Below are 20740 nucleotides of genomic sequence, written 5' to 3'. Positions count from 1 at the left end.
GATTTAAGAAGAAAACAAGCAAATAAAATTGTTGTAAAATGTAGGATCAACGCTGAAAAACACTTCCCTTCCAGCATGGATAACCTGTATTGGTTTTCTCTCTCTAATCTAATCATTAAACATGAAAAGGCTTTTCTCTGGTAGAGAGAGCGTGTATGTGTGAGTGCAAAAGATCACTTACCCAGTTATGATTATCTCGGAGTAACTTAGTGTTCCCTGACCCCAGTTACCTCCATTTATAGGCCATTCCTGCATAAACGGGATTTGAAAGATCGGTTTCAGCAATAAATCAATACACAGGCAAGGGATTTTCTACTATCATATGACAAATGAAAAGAAAATAGAACTGCATTGGGTTATATCGTCTTTTTATTAAGGCTGTTTAATGAAATGTGTTAATTCGATGCACTTAATTATAGAAAAAAAATGCATTAAAAACAGCAATTAATCATGCCACCATGATGCAAGTCATTTCATCGGCACAAAATGTACTGAGTGAACCTTTAAACTGCATTGCAGAACTTTACCTTCTTGCTGAAGACCTGTCTCTTCTGTCTGGAGCCTACGGAGTAAAGTGCAGGGATCACTTCAGCTGGACAGTCCGCAAAATATTCGCAGCAGGTCACTGGAGACTCGTGAATGGACAGAGGATAGGGGTTCTCAAAGATCGGATACCTGATCGGAGAGACATTGATAAAACAACTGTGCACGAAGGAAGAGTGTAAAGTCTGGTGTGTTTTAGTTTTGGCCATTTACTGACCCAATTTGTGCAAGGTCAATAACAATTAAATCCTTCTCCAGCAGGACAACAACAGCATAAGGCTCCTGGAAATCTGTGGATAAACAGAAAGTACTGTTTTACACTAAAACAGGGGGTCTTCACAAAATGTTGGAGTTAAAATAGTGCTTTGTCATACATTGAATATTTACCATTTTTTATTTGCAATATAAAAGTATGTAACACCATGAATATTGAGATTTGAATGCACTTTAGATTGAGAGATTATTCGGCCAGGTAAGCTTTCTACAGATTGTTTCACACCCCTCCTTGACTATATAATAATGCTCGTATTTTAATTAATCATAATTCACATTCCCACATATTAAAATGTTTCATTTAAAATGTATGGGGGTAAAATATTGTCGTTTTTGTTATGTATTGATATATTGGAACACATTATGATTAAATAATATTCTCCATTGTGTTCATTAAAATACTAACAGGATAACAGGATTTTTGCTGTATTATAGTTCTTGCATAGGGGTGGGACAATTCGGTTTAAAGTATGAAATTAGGTTCATGATTCGATATAATCACTTAAATGGCAAAGTATAGTGCAAAATTGCGTTTACTTTTTTAGAAAAAAGTTTGAGCATGATGCATATTGTAATTTCTCATCAGAATAAAGAGGAATATTATTTACACTGGTGGCCAAAAGTTTGGAATAATGTACAGATTTAGCTGTTTTGGAAAGAAATTGGTACTTTTATTCACCAAAGTGGCATTCAACTGATCACAAAGTACAGTCAGGACATTACTGATGTAAAAACAGCATCATCACTATTTGAATTTTTTTTTATCAAATCTAGACAGCAGCATCACTCCAACACCTTATCCTTGAGTAATCATACTACATTGCTAATTTGGAACTAAAAAATCACTTGCCATTATATCAAACACAGTTGAAAGCTATTTGGTTCATTAACTTAAGCTTAACATTGTCTTTGTGTTTGTTTTTGAGTTGCCACAGTATGCAATAGACTGGCAGGTCTTAATGTCAATATTAGGTCAAAAATGGCAAAAAAGAAACTAGTTTCTAGCTTTCTCTAGAAACTCGTCTGTCAATAATTATTTTGAGGAATGAAGGCGATACAATGCTTGAAATTGCAAAAAAACTGAAGATTTCATCCAAAGGTGTAACTACAGTCTTCAAAGACAAAGTACAACTGTCTCTAACAAGGACAGAATGAGATGTGGAAGACCAGATGTACAACTAAACAAGAGGATAAATACATCAGAGTCTCTAGTTTGAGAAATAGATGCCTCACATGTCCTCCGCTGACAGCTTCATTGAATTCTACCCGCTCAACACCAATTTCATGTACAACAGTAAAGAGAAGACACAGGGGTGCAGCCTTATGGGAAGAATTGCACAGAAAAATACAATTTTGAAACAGAAAAACAAAAAGAAAAGGTTTGAGTGGGAAAAGAAACACAGACATTGAACATCAGATAATTGGAAAAGAGTGTTACGGATCTAAACCCCATTGAGCTTTTGTGGGATCAGCTAGACTGTGAGGTGTGTGAGAAGTTCCAGACAAGACAGTCACATCTATGATAAGTGCTACAGGAAGTGTGGGGTGAAATGTCACCGGAGTATCTGGACAAACTGACAGCTAGAATGTCAAGGATCTGCAAAGCAGTCATTGTTGCATGTGGAGGATTTTTTGATGAGAACACTTTGAAATAGTTTAAGAAGTTCTGATATTTATCAAATTGTAATAGTAATTTTTCACATTATTAATGTCCTGACTATACAATGTGATCAGTTGAATGCCACTTTTATTAATAAAAGTACCAATTTCTTTCCATAAGAGCAAAATCCGTACATTATTCCAAACTTTTGGCCACCAGTGCATATATATATATATATAGGGCCTGGGATATTTTAATGCATTCATTTCTGCAATTAATAGTTGACTGTTTGACACGTAAAAAAAAACAAAAACACTTTTTCCACAATTCCTGTGGCTAGAATTGGCATATAAAAATTTCAAGGAGGCACAAGCTCAATTTGACTGCACATCCTAGCACAGAATTTAATTATGTGGAGCAGTGCATGCTTATTCATTACACACAACGCATGTCCCAGGCATAATAAACATGGGAGCAGATTTACTGTATAGAGAATGGAGACTTCACCCGCAAGTGGTGAGCCAGGTGTGGTAGAGTTAAGCTGGTGTATCTCTTTTCATCGCCAGAAAAACAAAACAAAAAGAGAAAACAAAAAGTTTCGAGTTTTAAACTTCAGCATTTAATGTTTTTTAGCTGTATGTATAGTGCCTAATAATGTATTTGCAATTCACACTTAAGTTTCTCTTACCAATGAAGCTTGATATGAATTAAATCAGCCCATTCTTTCCTATTTTTAAAAAAGTCCACTAGAAAACACCAGAAGATTTTTCCCAACTTTTAATTGCAGCATGTCCACAAATTTTATGGCATTTAAACATACTTGTATCTAAGATTTATTGTTCCATACCTAATTTTGCATTAAACGTTTTTAATATAATTGACTATAAAAAAATAATAATAATAATAATTAAGCTGTAGGCAGGGCAGTGACTTGCCACTTGGATATGGGGTTTCACACAGTGTAAGGAAATCCACTATGGGGTAGTCCATCTCCAACACCGCAGTGCTTTTCCCATGCATCACAGTCAGACAGGCCCGCCTACCCACTGTATCATATGACAAACCTCCACACAGTATCATGAAAGGGTCCCTAAACAAAACACATGAACAAATCAAAATTTTCCATGATGCGCAATAAGCCTAGCCAGAAGCTGAACAAAGCTAGTTAACATCAGTGCTGCATTCAGAGGGAATAGACAGTAGAGAATGATAACACTTAATTCAAAACAAGGCTTAACATTTTATGTCAATAATCTGTAGTACATCATGTCCTCCTTAAAAAAGCCATAAAAAAAGAAGTAACTGATTTTAACTGACAGAATCTCTTGCAATGCAAAGTTGCACAAGTTTCAAAGCAACGCTTTCATGCTCTGTTTGCTTTCTGAATGCAACACATTGACCAACCTCCAAACTGAACCTTACCCTGCTCTGGTTGTTTTGTATTCCACTTTCAAGATGGGTTTGCAGGGCTCAGGCTTCTTTCCATCCTTGGGCTGTTTACCTGGGAGTGAATATTGCATGTTAGGCACTTAAGATGTTTCACAAAAGCATTTGTCTTAATATGGTTATTTATAGCTTCAGCTTTAGTGTGGCAATAGAAAATATACATTTTTTATTCCCAAACACTACTTTTGCAAATAGAAAAGATTGGAATAGATGAACAGGGTGCTCTGCACAGAGATGGCATTGGCAGAGCTCCCCCACTGAACATTGAGTCAGTCTGGGACTACAAGAAGAGACAGAAGCAAAAGACAGCCAAAATAGACAGAAGAATTGTGGTGAATTCTCCAAGAAGCTTGGAACATCCTATCTGCCAACAACCAAAAAAAACTGTGTTCAGGTGTCACTAGGAAAATTGGGGCTGTTTTAAAGGCAAAGGTGGTCCCACCGAGGATCGTGCGGGAGAGAGAGACACATGACGGACATGTCCGTAAACTATCTCTCTCTCCCGCACAATCCTCTGCAGTCGACCTTTATCCCTCACGGAGGCTTAATTAGCCTAATACGGGACCGGGTGTGTAGGATCACGTCCCGGCCCCGCCCTCTGCCATTGACATTAAGTGATAAATGAAAACTATTTGTCATTATTTTTTGAAGACATCCTCACTATGCAACATTTTTCACAATTGCCTAAAACATTTGCACAGTACTGCATGTATGCATGCATGTATATATACTTTTCTACTTCCTGCATCATTATCATGCAACCACCTTTCCAGTGGGCCAGTATGTATCATGTGTTAATTCAAGATTCATGGCAGAATATAACTGGAATTGCTCAAAATAAGTAAATGTTACTGTTGTAATTTAGATGAACCAATTAGGGCTAGTAACTAATGACGGACGTTTCATCTCTGAGTGAACTATCCCTTTAAAAGGTCTTTTGATATTTAATCTGTGCTCCTTGAAGCACTCAACATTCAACTTTGGCAAAAGCTTACCATGTGGTGTAATGATCAGTGCAGGTTTGGCAGGGATGCGTACATTCCATGTGGTAAGTGTGCCATCTGAGTGACTGCACACAAACTGTTTCCCCTCATGGTGCCAAGCCACCGAGTGTATCGCCTACAGGCCAAACAATGGATGAGTAATCAACAGATTGATATGCAAGATGATTGCTATGAATTGTGTTTGTTATACATCGATCAGCCACAACATTATAACCACCTGCCTAATATTGTGTAGGTCCCCTCATGCTTCCAAAACAGCACCAACCCACATCTCCTAACAGCATTCAGAGCTGATGTTCTTCTCACCACAATTGTACAGAGCGGTTATCTGAGTTACTGTAGACCATCAGTTTGAGCCAGTCTGGTTATTCTCTGATGACCTCTCTCATCAACAAGGCGTTTCAGTCCACACATATATTTGTTTATATTTACAGCTCAGTGACGCTCAGAGCTCAGGTGAATGACACGCAAATGTGCCGTTCATGGCATTTATTTATCTTTGCTTAAAATTCTCTAATTTGGGCATTAAAATGTGATGCAAGTTTGGGAACAGTTAATGGATCAAAAGTCATGAAAATCATATGGTTCCAGTGTTTATTTTTTTTTTTAAATGGAACTAGATCTGAATGGGAACCAGTTGGGAATTATAGGATTGCCAATCGAGAACGGTTTAATTTTTTTTTTAAATACCAGAGTATGACTTTTGGTTCAGTCAACGGTTTCTGTACATGCAATTTTGCGCCGATGCAGATTTTTTCCCATCCTGTCTCCACTATGTATATTTCCTTTAATACTACTTATAATAATAACGAATATAAAGGTTGATATCCCTGAAGTGATTTGTACACGGTGTTACATCTGCTCTGCAGAAATCTGAAATTATATCATCATTTGGCAACAGGCTGCTGAGGGCTATTTGCATTTCTAATTTGCAAACAATTCTTCCTCAAAAGTGCAAAATTAATTGTTACTGGAACCGGAATTGTTAAGAGGAATAAGAACCGAAATCGTTAAATTCCTTACGATTCCCATTCCTACTGAACTATCATAACAAATTAAAATATCTTATATAGGGGTGGTTAAAAATACCCGATGTATCGCAATCTATCTTAATTTGAAGGACCTCGATAAACATTATGACCACACGCATAATATACTGTTGGTTTTCCTCGTGCCGCCAAAACAGCACCGACCCGCCGAGGCATGGACTGTACAAGGCCCCTGAAGGTTTCCTGTTGTATCTGGCACCAGGACTTTAGCAGTAGATTCTTCAAGTCCTGTAAGTTGCGAGGTGGAGCCTTCTTGATCCAGCACATCCCACAGATGCTCAGTCGGATTGAGATCTGGGGAATTTGGAGGCCAGGGCAACACCTTGAACTCTTCATCATGTTCCTCAAACCATTCCCGAACAATGTGTGCAGTGTGGCATGGCGCATTATCCTGCTGAAAGAGGCCAATACCATCAGGGAATACCATTGCTATGAAGCGGTGAACCTGGTTTGCAACCATGTTTAGGTAGGTGGCACGTGTCAAACATGGGACGTCCACATGAATGGCCACACCCAGGGTTTCCCAGCAGAACATTGCGCAGAGCATTACACTCCTTCCACCAGCTTGTTTTCTTCCCACAGTGCATCCTGGTACCATTTACTTCCCCAGGTAAACGGTGCACACATACACGGCCATCCACGAGATGTAAAAGAAAATGGGACTCATCGGACCAGGCGACCTTCTTCCACTGCCAAAGTTCCAGCTCCAATGGTAGGTGCCTATTATAGGAGTCATAATGGGCATTCTGACCAGTCTGCGGCTATGCAGCCCCATACGCAGCAGTTGTTGTGACACATTCCTCACGTAGCCATAATTAACATTTTCTGTGACTTCTGCCACAGTGCACCTTCTGTCAGTTCGGACCAGACGGTATAGCCTTCGTTGTTCTCATGCATCGATGAGCCTTGGGCAACCAGCACTCTTTTGTCGGTTTGTCCCTCCTCGGACCACTGTAGATATGTACTCACCACTGCTGACCGGGAGCACCCCACAAGCCTTGCAGTTTCAGAGATGCTCTGACCCAGTCGTCTGGCCATCACAATTTGGCCCTTGTCAAAATCAGATCTTTACTCCTGCCCATTTCTCCTGAATTCAACGCTTTGACTACGAGAACTGATTGTTCACTTACCATCTAAATCTACCCAGACCTTGACATGTGACCTTGTTAGGAGATAATGAACTTTTATATCTTTTATACCTGTGACTGGTCATAATGTTTTGGCTCATTGGTGTAATTATATTGTTATTGATATTTTAAAATGAGCATTTGCTGAATATAAGCAACTTGTGCTTGGTTAAAGTTTTGAATATTATTTTATAAAAAAGTTTTTTTTTAAATCCATGTATCAAATATGATACAACAGGCTTTTGAGGCATGACTCTCAATCACTTTGACATTCCATTCATGCGCATTACAGAAAAAAATAAAAATCAAAGCTTTGAAAATTCAGACATATACATTTTATAAGACATATTTAAAGTGTGAACTAATATTTCTGTCTATTTTCATATATGCAGCCTGCTCTGTAATTATAAATATCTCATTATTTTATATTACAAGCTATTATGATGTCATCTTAACATAAGTTCCAGAGACCTGGAATTTTTTAAATATCAATACAGTGTTTGGTACATAAAATACACACGATAAAATGTGTTTATTGAAAAAAATTATATTTTATTCATATTGTACTTAATGTGCTGAATTGAACAGTGATACATTTCAATCCATATTTATAGACCAAGGAGTTACAATTGATATTGACCAAACTCTCAAACATTTGGCATCTCTGAAAAGCCCAGGGTGTCCTCTGATAATACCCCAAGATTTACGACAGTAGCAAATAAGGGCTAAGAAAAACTTCAAAAACAAATGTCCTACACAAAAATTCATTGCTGGGCCTCAGGAGGATAATGACCTTTAAAGCCTAATGTATCAAATATTATACATAAAAAAACAATTCTGACAATTCTTTCATATGTCAGGCTTTACGGGGTTAAAAAGCCAAAATGTGACCAAAATGAAGAAAAACGAATAAAATATCATTAGTAAAATTTATATTTTAATGTATCTAGTTAGAAGATCCCCTGTATAATTAACAGCATTAACATATGTAATGGGAAAAAAGGGACATTATAACTGGAATATACCCATATGAATCGATTTCTTATCGAGAGCTTGTGAATCAGAATCTAAATGAATCTGGAAACCTGTATCAATACCCGGCCCTGATCCAAGTCCCACTCCTCATAGCTGACAAAAAGGCAGATAACTTGGAGCTCTCCTTTCCTGTAGACCTTCTTTCCTTCATTATAGGAACACTAATGCACTAGACTGCTTTAAAAAAAAAAAAATGCTCAAAGTTCTTCCTCAAATATTGAACACGAGACAGCAACATCTCTGCCAGTCAGGATGCACAGGGGCAATGAGTCTGGCTGCAGGACATTTCAATCTTACTAGTCCAAATTATACAATAACGATGTCTCACCTCGTCATAGCTGTACCGGTAGTCAGCCTTCTTTGATTTCAAGTCCCACAGCACAACTATGCCACATTCGTAACCAATTAAAAGCTGCAAAACAGAAACATGACTTTCCTGAAAACTCTTTTGTGCAAGTATGTATTGATGACAAAGGAAAAAGTGATCGTGCTCAGACTGTTCAAGGTTTCATACTTTCCCTTCATCCATGGGGTTATCACTGATGTGAACCACAGGCCCAGGGTGTGTCTTTGAGGAACTGTTGAGGAGAAGTGCCAGTTTGTTAGCAAAAAAATTTAAGATCTGAAAGAGGTTCGTTTTGTGATTATGGGAGCACTAAATCAAAAATATTCTAATAGTGTCTCCGATTTAAAGAGTCGCAAAAATAACGACGCAGTTAGGAAGTTTGAAGTCAGTTCTTTCAAATTCTCAGTTTTAATTGATTGGTTCAATGATTCTTTTGAGTTATGATTCATAATTATAATACACTTGTCAATTTCTTGATATAGTATATGTAGGTGAAGTTTTTGTGAGATTGACCTTTATGTGCTTTCTAAAACGTTTTCACCTTGTAAGATTTTGACATGTCGATGATTTGTTCCTTCACAACAAACAATGCTAAAAACAGAGCCCTCTTCTTGTTGTGTACCATTCTTCCGTTCTTCTCTGACTCTTTAATGTGAGAAAATGTTCTGACACCTTTTTAAAAGGTCATTCATTGGTGCTGTAAAGTTGAGATATACTCTTTTACTGCAGTCACATGAAGATAAGTGAGTTTACTGCATCTAGACAGGAAGAATCAGACACTTACAGTTCAATGGCTTTGTTCCACATGATGACATAGCCTGAGAGTGTGAAGGACTCCACGTTGACAATGTGAATGTTGCCTCTTTCTGTGCCCACGTACAACCATTTACTCTGAAAAGGCAAATGGCAAAACGTGATCCTGCCAAAACACAAGGAGAAATCTGACCTTAATCAAAGTGGAATATTCATTGTGATTCTCTCATTTATTAATGGGGAATGAGTCATAGTTAATAAATCAACTGATATTATTATAGACAACGTTATGCATTACTGCAAACGAGTGTCTTCTGAAAGGGACACAATCATGTTTCCATGCATCTGACGACACCTTCGAGAACACTGCCCTGTCCTATTGTCTTGGATCAAACAGTATTTGTAACCCTTTTATTCTGGGTTGGTGTGCATTGACAAACAGCTAAAATGTATAGACTCAAATAGGCACTACTGTTTAAACACCAAGTCCACCTAATAGCCATTTATAAATAAGACATTTACAATTTATGAAGAAAATTTAGAAACTCAAATGTGCAAAACTCACCACCACAATTCTAGGGCATTTTGGGTGGTTGCCAGGGTAAGCTCTGAAGGTGTTTTTAAAGATTTCCTGTTTCAGTGGCATACCCAAAATTAGTGGCTTATAACTTTACAATGATGCAAAACACTTGACCCTCCTTGTTTATTTGTCAAGAAAACGTTTCTTTTTTTTGAATGATATAGATTTGGATACATTTTGAGACTGCTGAAAAATCACAAAACAGGGGGCCTGGGTAGCTCAGTGAGAAAAGACACTAACAACCACCCCTAGAGTTGTGAGTTTTAATCCAGGGTGTGCTGAGTGACTCCAGCCAGGTCTCTTAAGCAAACAAATTGGCCTGGTTGCTAGGGAGGGTAGAGTCAAATGGGGTAACCTCGTGGTCGCTATAATGTGGTTCTCGCTCTCGTTGGGGCTCGTGGTGATTTGTGCGTGGATGCCGTGGAGAATAGCGTGAAGCCTCCAAGCCATGTGATAAGATGCGCGGATTGACGGCCTCAGACGTGGAGGCAACTGAGATTTGTCCTCCACCACCCAAATTGAGGTGAGTCACTACGACACCATGAGGACTTGGAGCGCATTGGGAATTGTGTATTACAAATTGGGGAGAAATATTTTTTATAAATACATTTAAAAACAATCATGTACTTTTTTCTTATTTGACATTGCTGTATATATATCTGGGTGTAAATAAGATTGCTTCGAAAAACTTTTGTTCACAATCATGTCAACTCTATCCGAGAACAATTTTGTGTCGATACAAAATCAAAAAAGCAATCAAAAGTTATAGCTTTCCAAATATAATTTATCATAGTGTCTGGCTAATAAGACGAGGAGAGGGATAAAGCTGAGCTGAATGAGGCAGTTCAAGAGAGAGAGAGCCACACTCATTTGCCATGTTGTATGTTTGTGCTTTGTTTCATTAAATATTACTTTGACTGTTCAACCAGTTCCCACCTTCTCCTTGCCCATTTGAACCTTGTTACAGTCTCCATGTGTCCAAAAGCTGCTCCAAACAAATAAAACAAAATAATTGTACATAAGAACTAATTACACATGCACAATGACTTAAGGTATGCAGAGCACGAAGACATGACTTTAGTAATGAGATTTCACAGAATGAGTGCCTTTTGGCGCCATCTCCTGGTGGCCACATGAAACATTGTGCTTCGTGTGGATTATCTAATGATTAATGCATCCGATTATCTTGTATGTGAGCTCGTTTGAAAGTTAATCACCTCCACTAAATAATGGTATGTGTATACTTATGTTCTGTTTATTGTTTGTGCAGTTATAAGCAAAAACGTGGCATATAAGCAACACCAACATAATTGTCAAAGACATATATCGTAAACCAAATAGGTATTGTAATAGGTAGGTTGTATTTTACTCTTTGAGAGCTTTCCAACAACATATGACACATGGCTATTTGATCATCAGTTTGATTTTTCTGATAGCAATCACATGTACAGTGCAATATTTTTAAATAAATTATCAAAACGAAACACTTCAAATTTGTCTGCAAATTTGTTAAGAAGCACCTGTTTAGTTCTGGTCATAATGCCTGCATGCATTGGAAAGTAGAGTTTCGAAGCTTTCAAATGATACCTATTACGTGTTAGTCAATTTCGTGATTATCAATATTTTGACGATTGTTTTTTTTCCTCACAGGTCGGCGATTGTTGATATCAACAATTAAATTTTCACTAGTTAGAATGCTAATTCTTCATATCAGAAATGAAATTTCCACTAGTGAATATGACAATTTTTTATATCAGTAATTACATTTGCACTAGTAAAAAGGTTCATTCTAGATATAAAGAAATACTCTCGATATCTGTATTTGCATTTCTACTAGTAGAATTGATCAGCCATTCACTCCTATTCAAAACACAAATACAGATTTAAACAATTAGTTTCGTACTTGTTGAAATTCCAAATGCACATATAAGCTACATAATTCTTACTAGTAAAAAGTTCATTTTTTTTATATCAATAAAAGATTGTTTGCTAGGTGTTTACTTACCGACCTAAGTCAACAGAGCTCAAGACCAAGTTTCATTGACATTGTGGTTCCTAGACACGTTTTTTTCTGCCTGTTTTTAAATTTTTTGTTATTTAAGTATTTTTTATTGTAAGTCTGATTACTAAAAAAAAAAAAAAAAATCTTGCGCTTAGCACCAATGGTGTGGATCGAGTTACACACTGAAGTTTGATACTTCGAGTTAAGGGGTTGCCTTAGCAAAGGCCACAAATAAAAGGTGTAATGCTTACCGCTCACGGTTAAATTTAAGAGAATGGAGGATGGCTGGAAGCTTTTGCCGCAGATTCCATAAATGAATACTGTCATCTGCCAAAGCGCTAACCAGCGCCCCCTGTGGATAAAAGAAACAGTGAATGACTGAAACTAAAGGACTTATAACAAAAAACAAATTGTCCTGATTATTCAGTGGAGTGTGCACATTAGATGTAGAGTTTTACAGATTAATCGGTGCTTATAGTTGCTTTTTGGAGCTATAGGTTATCGGCTGAAAAATCTATGCCAATAGTTGACCGTAGTTGCACGGTGTACATTAACGTCTCCCTAGAAGAGCCCTTATAATAAATCTATCTCAGACTGATCGACGAATTCAATTGCAAAATGGTGTGAACTGTAGGCCAATGATAAGCTTCTGTTCAATAATATGGAAATAACAATATATTGCCTTCTAAAGCCACTTTTTTTTGTCTTGAACTGAATTATTTTTTATAATATATATTATTTATAATTATTTAATCATTATATATTGAATTATTGTTATTTGAGGGGCTTTCTCAGCAAATATTTACATATAAGATTAATTTGATTAATTAATCAGCATACCATTAATTACTTCAATTAAAAATTGTATTGATTGACAACCCTAATTATTCTTCTTGATTAAGATTTAGTGAATCAAAATTGCTCATTGTTGACAATATTCATCCAAATATTTATCCTCACTTTAATGCATTTTTGTTATTAATATTAGATAATCAAGTGTCCTAAATTGAAGAGAGATCATGCAAAGAAAACAGAGACTATATAAAAGCGTGCCCTATCAGCACATACAGTACATTGTGTGTCCAACTTCCAATTTTTTATTTATTTATAATAATTAACCTTATTCCTCATTAAACCTCATCTGGTGAAATCTCTCTATATACAAAACTCTTCGTCTAGTGAATATATAAAAAGTTTATTTTGTAAATATTTAAATAGAGCATTATAACAAAGCCAAGTCCCTGTCATTTCAAAATAAGAGTCCCTTGTGCGTTTTGACTCGTTTAGTTAAAAGTCCCACGTTATGCACCAAATCTAAATTTTGTCTGGTTATTATTGGAATTTTGGTTGAACAATAAACTGCATCTGGAATTTTATTCATTTTGGACGGATACGTCTGTGCCTGTCTTTGTAAGGAAAGACTCAATAAATCCATTTTTAAAACTATCGGCCAATTAATCTGTTATCGGTATCAGCAAAATCCTCTATCGTTCGACCTCTAGTGCAAATGTTCAGGGAAGATCTCACCTCATTGACGAGAAACTGCAGCTGGATGACGGCTGATCCGCTCTCATGCTGGCAGTAACACTCCACTCCTGCTCGGCCAAATCTGTGTGCAGCTCAGTTAAGATATATACAACACTCAACACCTCATATTACCTGGCAAATGCTCTAACTGCAGAATACGACTATTATATAATATTGAATGCAAAAACAACATAATATCTTCTATATATGAAGAGTTGTCATCAATTTCATGCAGTGACTGCAGTGTGGCATGCTATACTACATTTAAAACAGCATTTTTCTATTTACTGTACAACCCCAACTACAAAAAAATGAGACAGGGGCAATTTAAGACTAATAACAATATGACGAGTTGAAATAACATGGTAATGTGAAATAGGAGATGTTAAACTGGTGAGGCAATCGTGTCATAGTATAAAAGGAACCTCCAAAAACAGCCTAGACCTTCAATATCAAGGATCATTCGAGACTTGTCAATTTGTCAACAGATGCTTCAGCAAATAATCCAGCACTTTGAGAACAATGTTCCCCAAAGACAAATTGGAAGGATTTGGGGAATTTCACCCTCTAAAGTGCAAAATATAGTTAAAAGATTCAAGGAATCTGGTAAAATCTCTTCTTAATGTGCGTGATTCTCTGATCCCTTGGACATCACTCTCTTAAAAACACAATTCATCTGTAATGGATATCATGAACATGGGCTTGGGATAACTTTAGTAAACCTTTAGTCAACACCACTCGCCGCAGCATCCACAGATGCAAGTTAAGACTTTACTATGTAAAGGAGTAGCCATACATCATCACTGTCCAGAAGCGCTGCCGACTTTTCTGGGCTCGGTCTCATTAGTAGAACAGTGGAACTGTGTGTTTTGGTCCAAAGAGCCCACCCGGGTTTAGCATTAAATGTATTACTAGTGATAATGTCTAGAAATCCTCTTCTCTACAACCAGGTACTGAAGACTGGATCTCTGCAGTAATTTAGTGGTTAAACATGATATTACATGTGATTTTCCTCCACCCCCACCCCATCAGAGGGCAGCAATTTGTCCGCAATGCATGACACATTTGATATTTTCTACATGTATGAACTAGAAGAATGTATTAAGTGAAGGTAACATAAAATTTGTTGTTTTAAATGAATGCTATTTATATGAAAACAAATGAACGGTGCACAAGGGTTAAATTAGAAGTACAGAATACAGTCAATTCCATTCAATTCATATATATATATATTTTTTTTTTTCAAAATATTCATATGAGTGTGGTCGATTGAACAAGTTAATTCAGTGAGAATAATTATATAAAAAAAAAATAACACAAAAGATGAATGCAATTAATCATGTCCCCGGACCCTAATTAGCAATAATCCCATTATCGGAGCAATTCAAGCTTGAAGTATCACCTGTTTTCTCCAGTGGGCAGCAAGCAAAACTCCAGCTATATAGGCAACACGCTGCTTATACAGAGAACAAATTACACTTACCAAGCGGTATTTTGGAGCTCCTTGTTCAGACCTAGTTACCGACAGCAAACAGCACAAGATGAGAACAGATTTTTACGCTCAAACACAACTTGGAGCGTGATTACAAACCAAGGGATGACGCGTTTCAAACTACGTTTAACATGAAACCGCAACCTAAAAACGGTACATTTTTGGTGCGACGCAACCAAAATGAAAAGTGCCTGTCTGACGCATATGTACATTGATGCGTCCTTAGACAAGCCCTTATAATAAACCTCAATAAATATTCAATAATATGAAAGTAATCAATAAATTTGATTCCAAAACCAATTTTTGTTTTGTCTTATCAATGGTTTACTCGTTTGCCACAATAATGCTGTAATTCATATATATACACATACACACACACACACACACACACACACACACACACACACTAGTGTCTTTTATAGTATGTCATGCACGTTATCAAAAGCATATACTATCGATTAATAACATAGGAGCTCACGGTAGCCCTGTCTTTACAGGTTTATAAATAAATAATTCCCAGATGGGGAAAATGTAATGGGATTTTTACTTCCGGAACCAAAATGTTACGCTCTATAGAGACCCTCAAGTCCTTTCATTTTTTTTTTCTCCCCCAAGTAGAGTATCCTGTTTCACTCGTGTCACATTCCTGTATTAAATGCATATTCATGTTACTTGTCAAATGCCCATTCTTAGACAATGTTAAATACAATGTGTAAGCCAACAGGGAGCAGCACTAAAGGGAATCGGTGTTCCCTGAGGCCTGTGTGCACATTACCATGGGCCTGGTCCATTGACTTAACTAAAAGGATTACACAAAGTCCCTAAGAGTAGTCTTAAGTCTCGTCTGTGAATGCCGTTTCAGCTTTCTAGAGTGCAGCACTGTAAATACTCTCATAAACCCATTCTCCATGCAGACATCGGCCACTGTCTCATGTCTCATTCTGTATTGCATGGCTTTTGTGTACATAAACTGTACGCACAAATGCGAGTGACATATCAGGTTGCAGGTTCCAGGGCTTCATAATGGGGGAGGAAAAAGTTGTAGGACTGCTATGTTGGTGGGGGTTATAATGCAAACAAGAGCACTTTATATTGTCAGTTCAGATCGGAATATCTTTCAGACAATTAAAAGGTTTAGTTTACCAAAAAATAAAAACTGTAATTTACTCACACTCATGTTGCTCTCTCAAGCAAAAGCACATTACAGAATCTGCACAATATGGACACTACAAAACAACATATGGGCACTGTATGTTGTTACCTCAGGACAACACACTTCTCACGCCAGGGAATGAATCCTAAAATAGTTTACTGTTCACTATAAACAGGAACTGGGTTTCTCAATAGTCGGCGGTTTCCTGCAACGGCATACTAATATCCTCTAGAGAGACTTAGAAATGTGAAAGTATATTTCACATACCGTGCTGTGAAAGATTATTTGCCCCTTCCTGATTTCGGTGTATTTTTCATACTAAATTGTTTTCAATCCTTAAACAAGATATAACATAAAACAAAGGCAACCAGAGTACACACAAAAAATACAGTTTTCACGTATATATTTTTTATTGAAGCAAAAAAAGTTATCCAACACCTAAATCACCCATGTGAAAAACTAACTACCCCCTTAAACTTAAGAGCTGGTTGTTCCACCTTTAGCAGCAACAACTGCAACTAAACGCTTCCGATAACTGGAGATCCGTCTTTCACAACGCTGTGGTGGAATTTTGTCCCACTCTTGAGTTTAGCCACATTGGAGGGTTTTTGAGCATGAACTCCTGTTTGAGGTCCAAGCTGGGTTCAAGTCAGGACTTTGATTAGCCCACTCCAAAACTTTAATTTAGCTTCTATTGAGTCATTCAGAGGTGGACTTGCTCCTATGCTTTGGATCATTGTCTTGCTGCAGAATCCAGATGCTTTTGAGCTTCAACTCATGGACTGATGACCGGATGTTCTCCTTTAGGATTTTCTGGTAGAGAGCAGAAATCATGTTTTCCAAAATTATTGCAAGTCGCCCTGAAGCAGCAAAGCATCCCCACACCATCACACTACCACCACCATGCTTGATCGTAGGTGTTGTAGTGCCGTCACGGTGTTCTTGGAGGAATTTTGGAAGGTCGGCCACTTCAGATTCATAGATTTGGGGGATATAGTAACTACTTTTTCACACAGACCCAGTCGGTATTGTATAATGTTTTTGCTTCAGTAAATAACACTATCAATTAAAAACTGCATTTTGAGTTTACTCATATTGACTTTGTTTTATGTTAGATTTTGTTAGAATGATATGAATCTATTTAGTATGAGATATACACAAAAACAGAAAGGAATAAGGATGGGGGCAAATACTTTATTCACAGCACTGTAAGACCCGAGACATACAGTCTTTAATATGCTAACTCTGAGTAAACAGATAAATTATGGTAAATAACAGCGCTCAGGAAAAAGAGCTATTTCACTGAAGATGAGCTCAACTTGGTGACGATTCAAACAAAAGAATACTACAAAACGGAGAGAAAGTTTTCTTGCATGAAATCTCTAACTCCACTTTTAAAGGGATCAAAAATGTTGGAGTTTCTCCAATTGAAAACAAAATGAGATTCACTTTAATTGCATCATTTTTCCATGCGATGAAACTGAATTACGACTGAGGCCAAATGATGGAAGAATCTTCAGTATTTCGCAGTCTCTTTTTAATTAAATTTACAATGTGCGCGTGCACTGACATAGAACTTCTTGCACTGTTGGTCCATACAATGCAAGTGAATGTTGGCCAGAACTTTGAAGCTCAAAAAAAACACATAAATGCAGCATAAAAGCCACTCCAGTGGTTTAATCCATGTCTTCAGAAGAGATATGATAGGTGTGGGAGAGAAGGTGTGGTTAGATATGATAGGTGTGATTTTCAGTCATTTTTTACTAACAATCTCCACTTCCACATCCTTCTTTTGTTTTTGGCAATTCTCATTCTTTGTGGGCTATCAGGGCAGGCAGGAGAATTAATAGTAAATAAATTATTATGCTGCCTTTATGTGCTTTATGGAGCTTTATAGTTTTGGACCCTGTTGAACTGCATTATATGGACAAGGGTTGCTCCGATACAAACATTTTGGCTTCAGTACAATACCAGCCCTTGTTCCTCGGTATCGATACTAAAATCAGCAAATAAAAAGCCTCAGATTTATAATGAAATTACACAAAAAATAACTATTAAAAGAACAGCATAAAGTCTCACAGATACAAATTATGCATTTTCCATGTTAAATGTTTTAATCAAATGGTGTTTAACCACATTCATACATACAGCTTTAATCAAATAAAAATATAATAATTATTATTATTTTATTTTTGCAAAAAAATTGCAATTAAATTTTTGGTCAAATAAAATGCTGCACAGTATTAATGAAAACATTAATTAAAAAAAATCTGATCACCTGTGGCACAAGGCTGCTATGGCTAAATCACAAACTGCTGATAAAACACTTGCATTAGTGATATTGCTTAAAAATAATAATAATAATAATAATAATAATAATAATAATAATAATAATAATAATAGAACGGGTTAGTTAAATCAATCTTCCAATTAATTCTGGGATACTCCCATTGGGACTCTCCAGCTAAAATCTCCGAGCTGCACCGGAGGAGTTCATTTAAGTATTAACAGCCATTTTTACTCTAAACACACTGCATGAAAATTAAGCACCAGCAGTGTGTGCTGCATTTGTGTGAGTGTGAGCATGTGTGCACACGCGTGTGTGTGAAGCAGATGACAGAGCAGAGTGGCAGCTCTTGTTCATTTTGTAGCATGCTGCGCATGTGACTGTATTATTATAGGATAAAAAAAAGATGCATAACAGCTTAGTACTTTTGTATGTTATCATAGAAAAAAAAGCTTATTCTGCTTGAATTGGAAAAACAAGCGGTTTACAAGCTGTAACAATAGTATCTGTTTACTATATTGGCCAAATTAGACCAATGCAGATAATAATAATAATAATAAAAAAGTAATATAAAAGTATAGTCACCAACATATCAAGCATGTTTACAAATGTATACATTTAGTATCTGCAATCGTACAACCCTAATTAACACGTATGCCACATGCAATAACGACAAAATAAACACATTTACATTTGATTACGCATATTCCAGTGTTTTGCTCTCTCTCACATCCCATTTCATCAGTAACGTCGCTGTGAAACCAAACAGGCATGTTTATACAGCAGGCCTTCAACCTATGTGACAAATGGACTACATATGTAACCGAGGGCTGTTATAAATAAGTTGCAGTGGACCACTGACTCATTATTTATTAATGACTGTAAGAAGCATCAGGCTGACCAGTCAATTTCTCCTCAGCTTAAGCTCTGTATCTCTGACTCTGGATTAGAGCCCAGGGACAGCCAACAGCGCTCCACATTCCACGAGGGTCGAGACCCAACTAAACAAACACATCACTATACGATTCTATTACTGAATATCTTCGTCACCACTAAACTAAAATGTAACACTATCAGGAGAGACAGAGGAGCTACTGAACTATGGATAAAGTGCCTAGACACCAATGTTAGAATGGATAACAGAAACTAGAAAAAAAAAAAATAATAATTTACCATCCCAGTGAAAAAATGTAGTTACCTAAAATAAAAACCTATGTTTGCAAAAGAATAGTTTTAATGCACACAACAGTACGAATCAAAATAAACTAAAATTACAGAGAAAGGGACTTTGGATCACAAATGTTACATTTTTGTAACGGCAACCACACTGTTGCAGGCTGGTCAATTACTGTGATATTTCAGATTTACCAACCTCTTTATATTGTGTGAAAAGAACAAACTGTTATTAGTCATTTCACGTGTTGGTCAGATGGTCGCTTCATTTCTGTTTTAGCAGTTATTGGACAGAAAACATGTTAAAATTCTGATTCCGAGTAGATCTACGATTATTACCATGCTTATTAGTTAACCCTTAAAACAAGATATATTTACTCGAGTAGCAAAACTGCATGAGATGTTTAGACTTTTTTTCAGAGAATGTTACACACACACACACACACACACACACACACACACACACACACACACACACACACACACACACACACACACACACACACACACACACACACACACACACACACACACACACACACACACCAATGACCACAACATTAAAACCACCTGCCTAATATTGTGTAGATTAGATTAGATTAGGTCTCCCTCATGCCGCCAAAACAACGCCAACTTGCATCTCAGAATAGCATTGTAACGGAATATGTTACAAATGACATTTTACAGCATGTATTCTGTAGCGGAACACTTGTTAAAAGTAAAAGAGTGACAAGTCGAAATTACTTTTTGTTCTAATCAACATTATGCCACAAAAGCTCACCTCGAATTCGCCTAGCATGTAGACACCTTTACCACCATTCTTATCCAATGTGTGCAAGTCTTGTGAGCATGCCTGTTCACATTTTTACCTTACATGACCTTTTGATTTCAAAAGGTCATGTAAATGCAGTTTTACTGTATTAATGTATTTATTTTAATGTGCCAATTTTTGGTAGTTGTAAGTGTATCTGTGCGCATGTAAACGTGCTCTGTGTGCAGATGAGGACCAACAACACTTTAAATTAAATTCAAACCAGCATTCCAGGATGGGATCTAGACTAGGGATATTTTACATTTAGTCAGTTTGGGGCAAAAATAGAAATTGCTGTCCTACAGTGCAGAACTTTGCTGGTCTGTCAGGTTCCATCTGTATGAATTGGCCTTGAAAATGCAAGGTGTTAGTACACCCTCTGTACTCATCCCTTAAAAGGCTTTGCTGCTCTCATTTGGAGCTGTAAAATCTTCTCAAATGATGTTCAATTACGTACATCTAAAATCTGCAAATGCAACGTGGTTAAAAATAATGTACCTATGCAAATGAACAAAGACCTGCAACATTTCAAATGGAAA

At 36.9% G+C, this 20740-nt stretch overlaps 1 protein-coding gene across 3 annotated transcripts in view; it reads right to left on the bottom strand.

The window, feature by feature from the left end:
* Window positions 1-20740, bottom strand: part of LOC127657241 (syntaxin-binding protein 5-like) — a 69557-nt gene that overhangs the window by 32368 nt on the left and 16449 nt on the right. For all 3 annotated transcript variants that reach the window (XM_052145946.1, XM_052145947.1, XM_052145949.1), the window contains exons 3-13: window positions 13286-13367; window positions 12010-12110; window positions 9208-9342; window positions 8592-8655; window positions 8406-8489; window positions 4858-4981; window positions 3839-3917; window positions 3352-3506; window positions 761-833; window positions 528-675; window positions 182-249 (exon numbers count right to left, since the gene is read on the bottom strand). In XM_052145946.1, coding sequence (XP_052001906.1) covers window positions 182-249; window positions 528-675; window positions 761-833; window positions 3352-3506; window positions 3839-3917; window positions 4858-4981; window positions 8406-8489; window positions 8592-8655; window positions 9208-9342; window positions 12010-12110; window positions 13286-13367 — 1113 coding nt within the window. The remainder of the gene's footprint in view (window positions 1-181; window positions 250-527; window positions 676-760; window positions 834-3351; window positions 3507-3838; window positions 3918-4857; window positions 4982-8405; window positions 8490-8591; window positions 8656-9207; window positions 9343-12009; window positions 12111-13285; window positions 13368-20740) is intronic.

The sequence above is a fragment of the Xyrauchen texanus genome, chromosome 16 (assembly GCF_025860055.1).
Source record: "Xyrauchen texanus isolate HMW12.3.18 chromosome 16, RBS_HiC_50CHRs, whole genome shotgun sequence".
NCBI classification, from domain to species: Eukaryota; Metazoa; Chordata; class Actinopteri; order Cypriniformes; family Catostomidae; genus Xyrauchen; species Xyrauchen texanus.
Note: the sequence above shows the minus strand (reverse complement) of the source record. Positions and strands in the feature narration are given on the sequence as shown.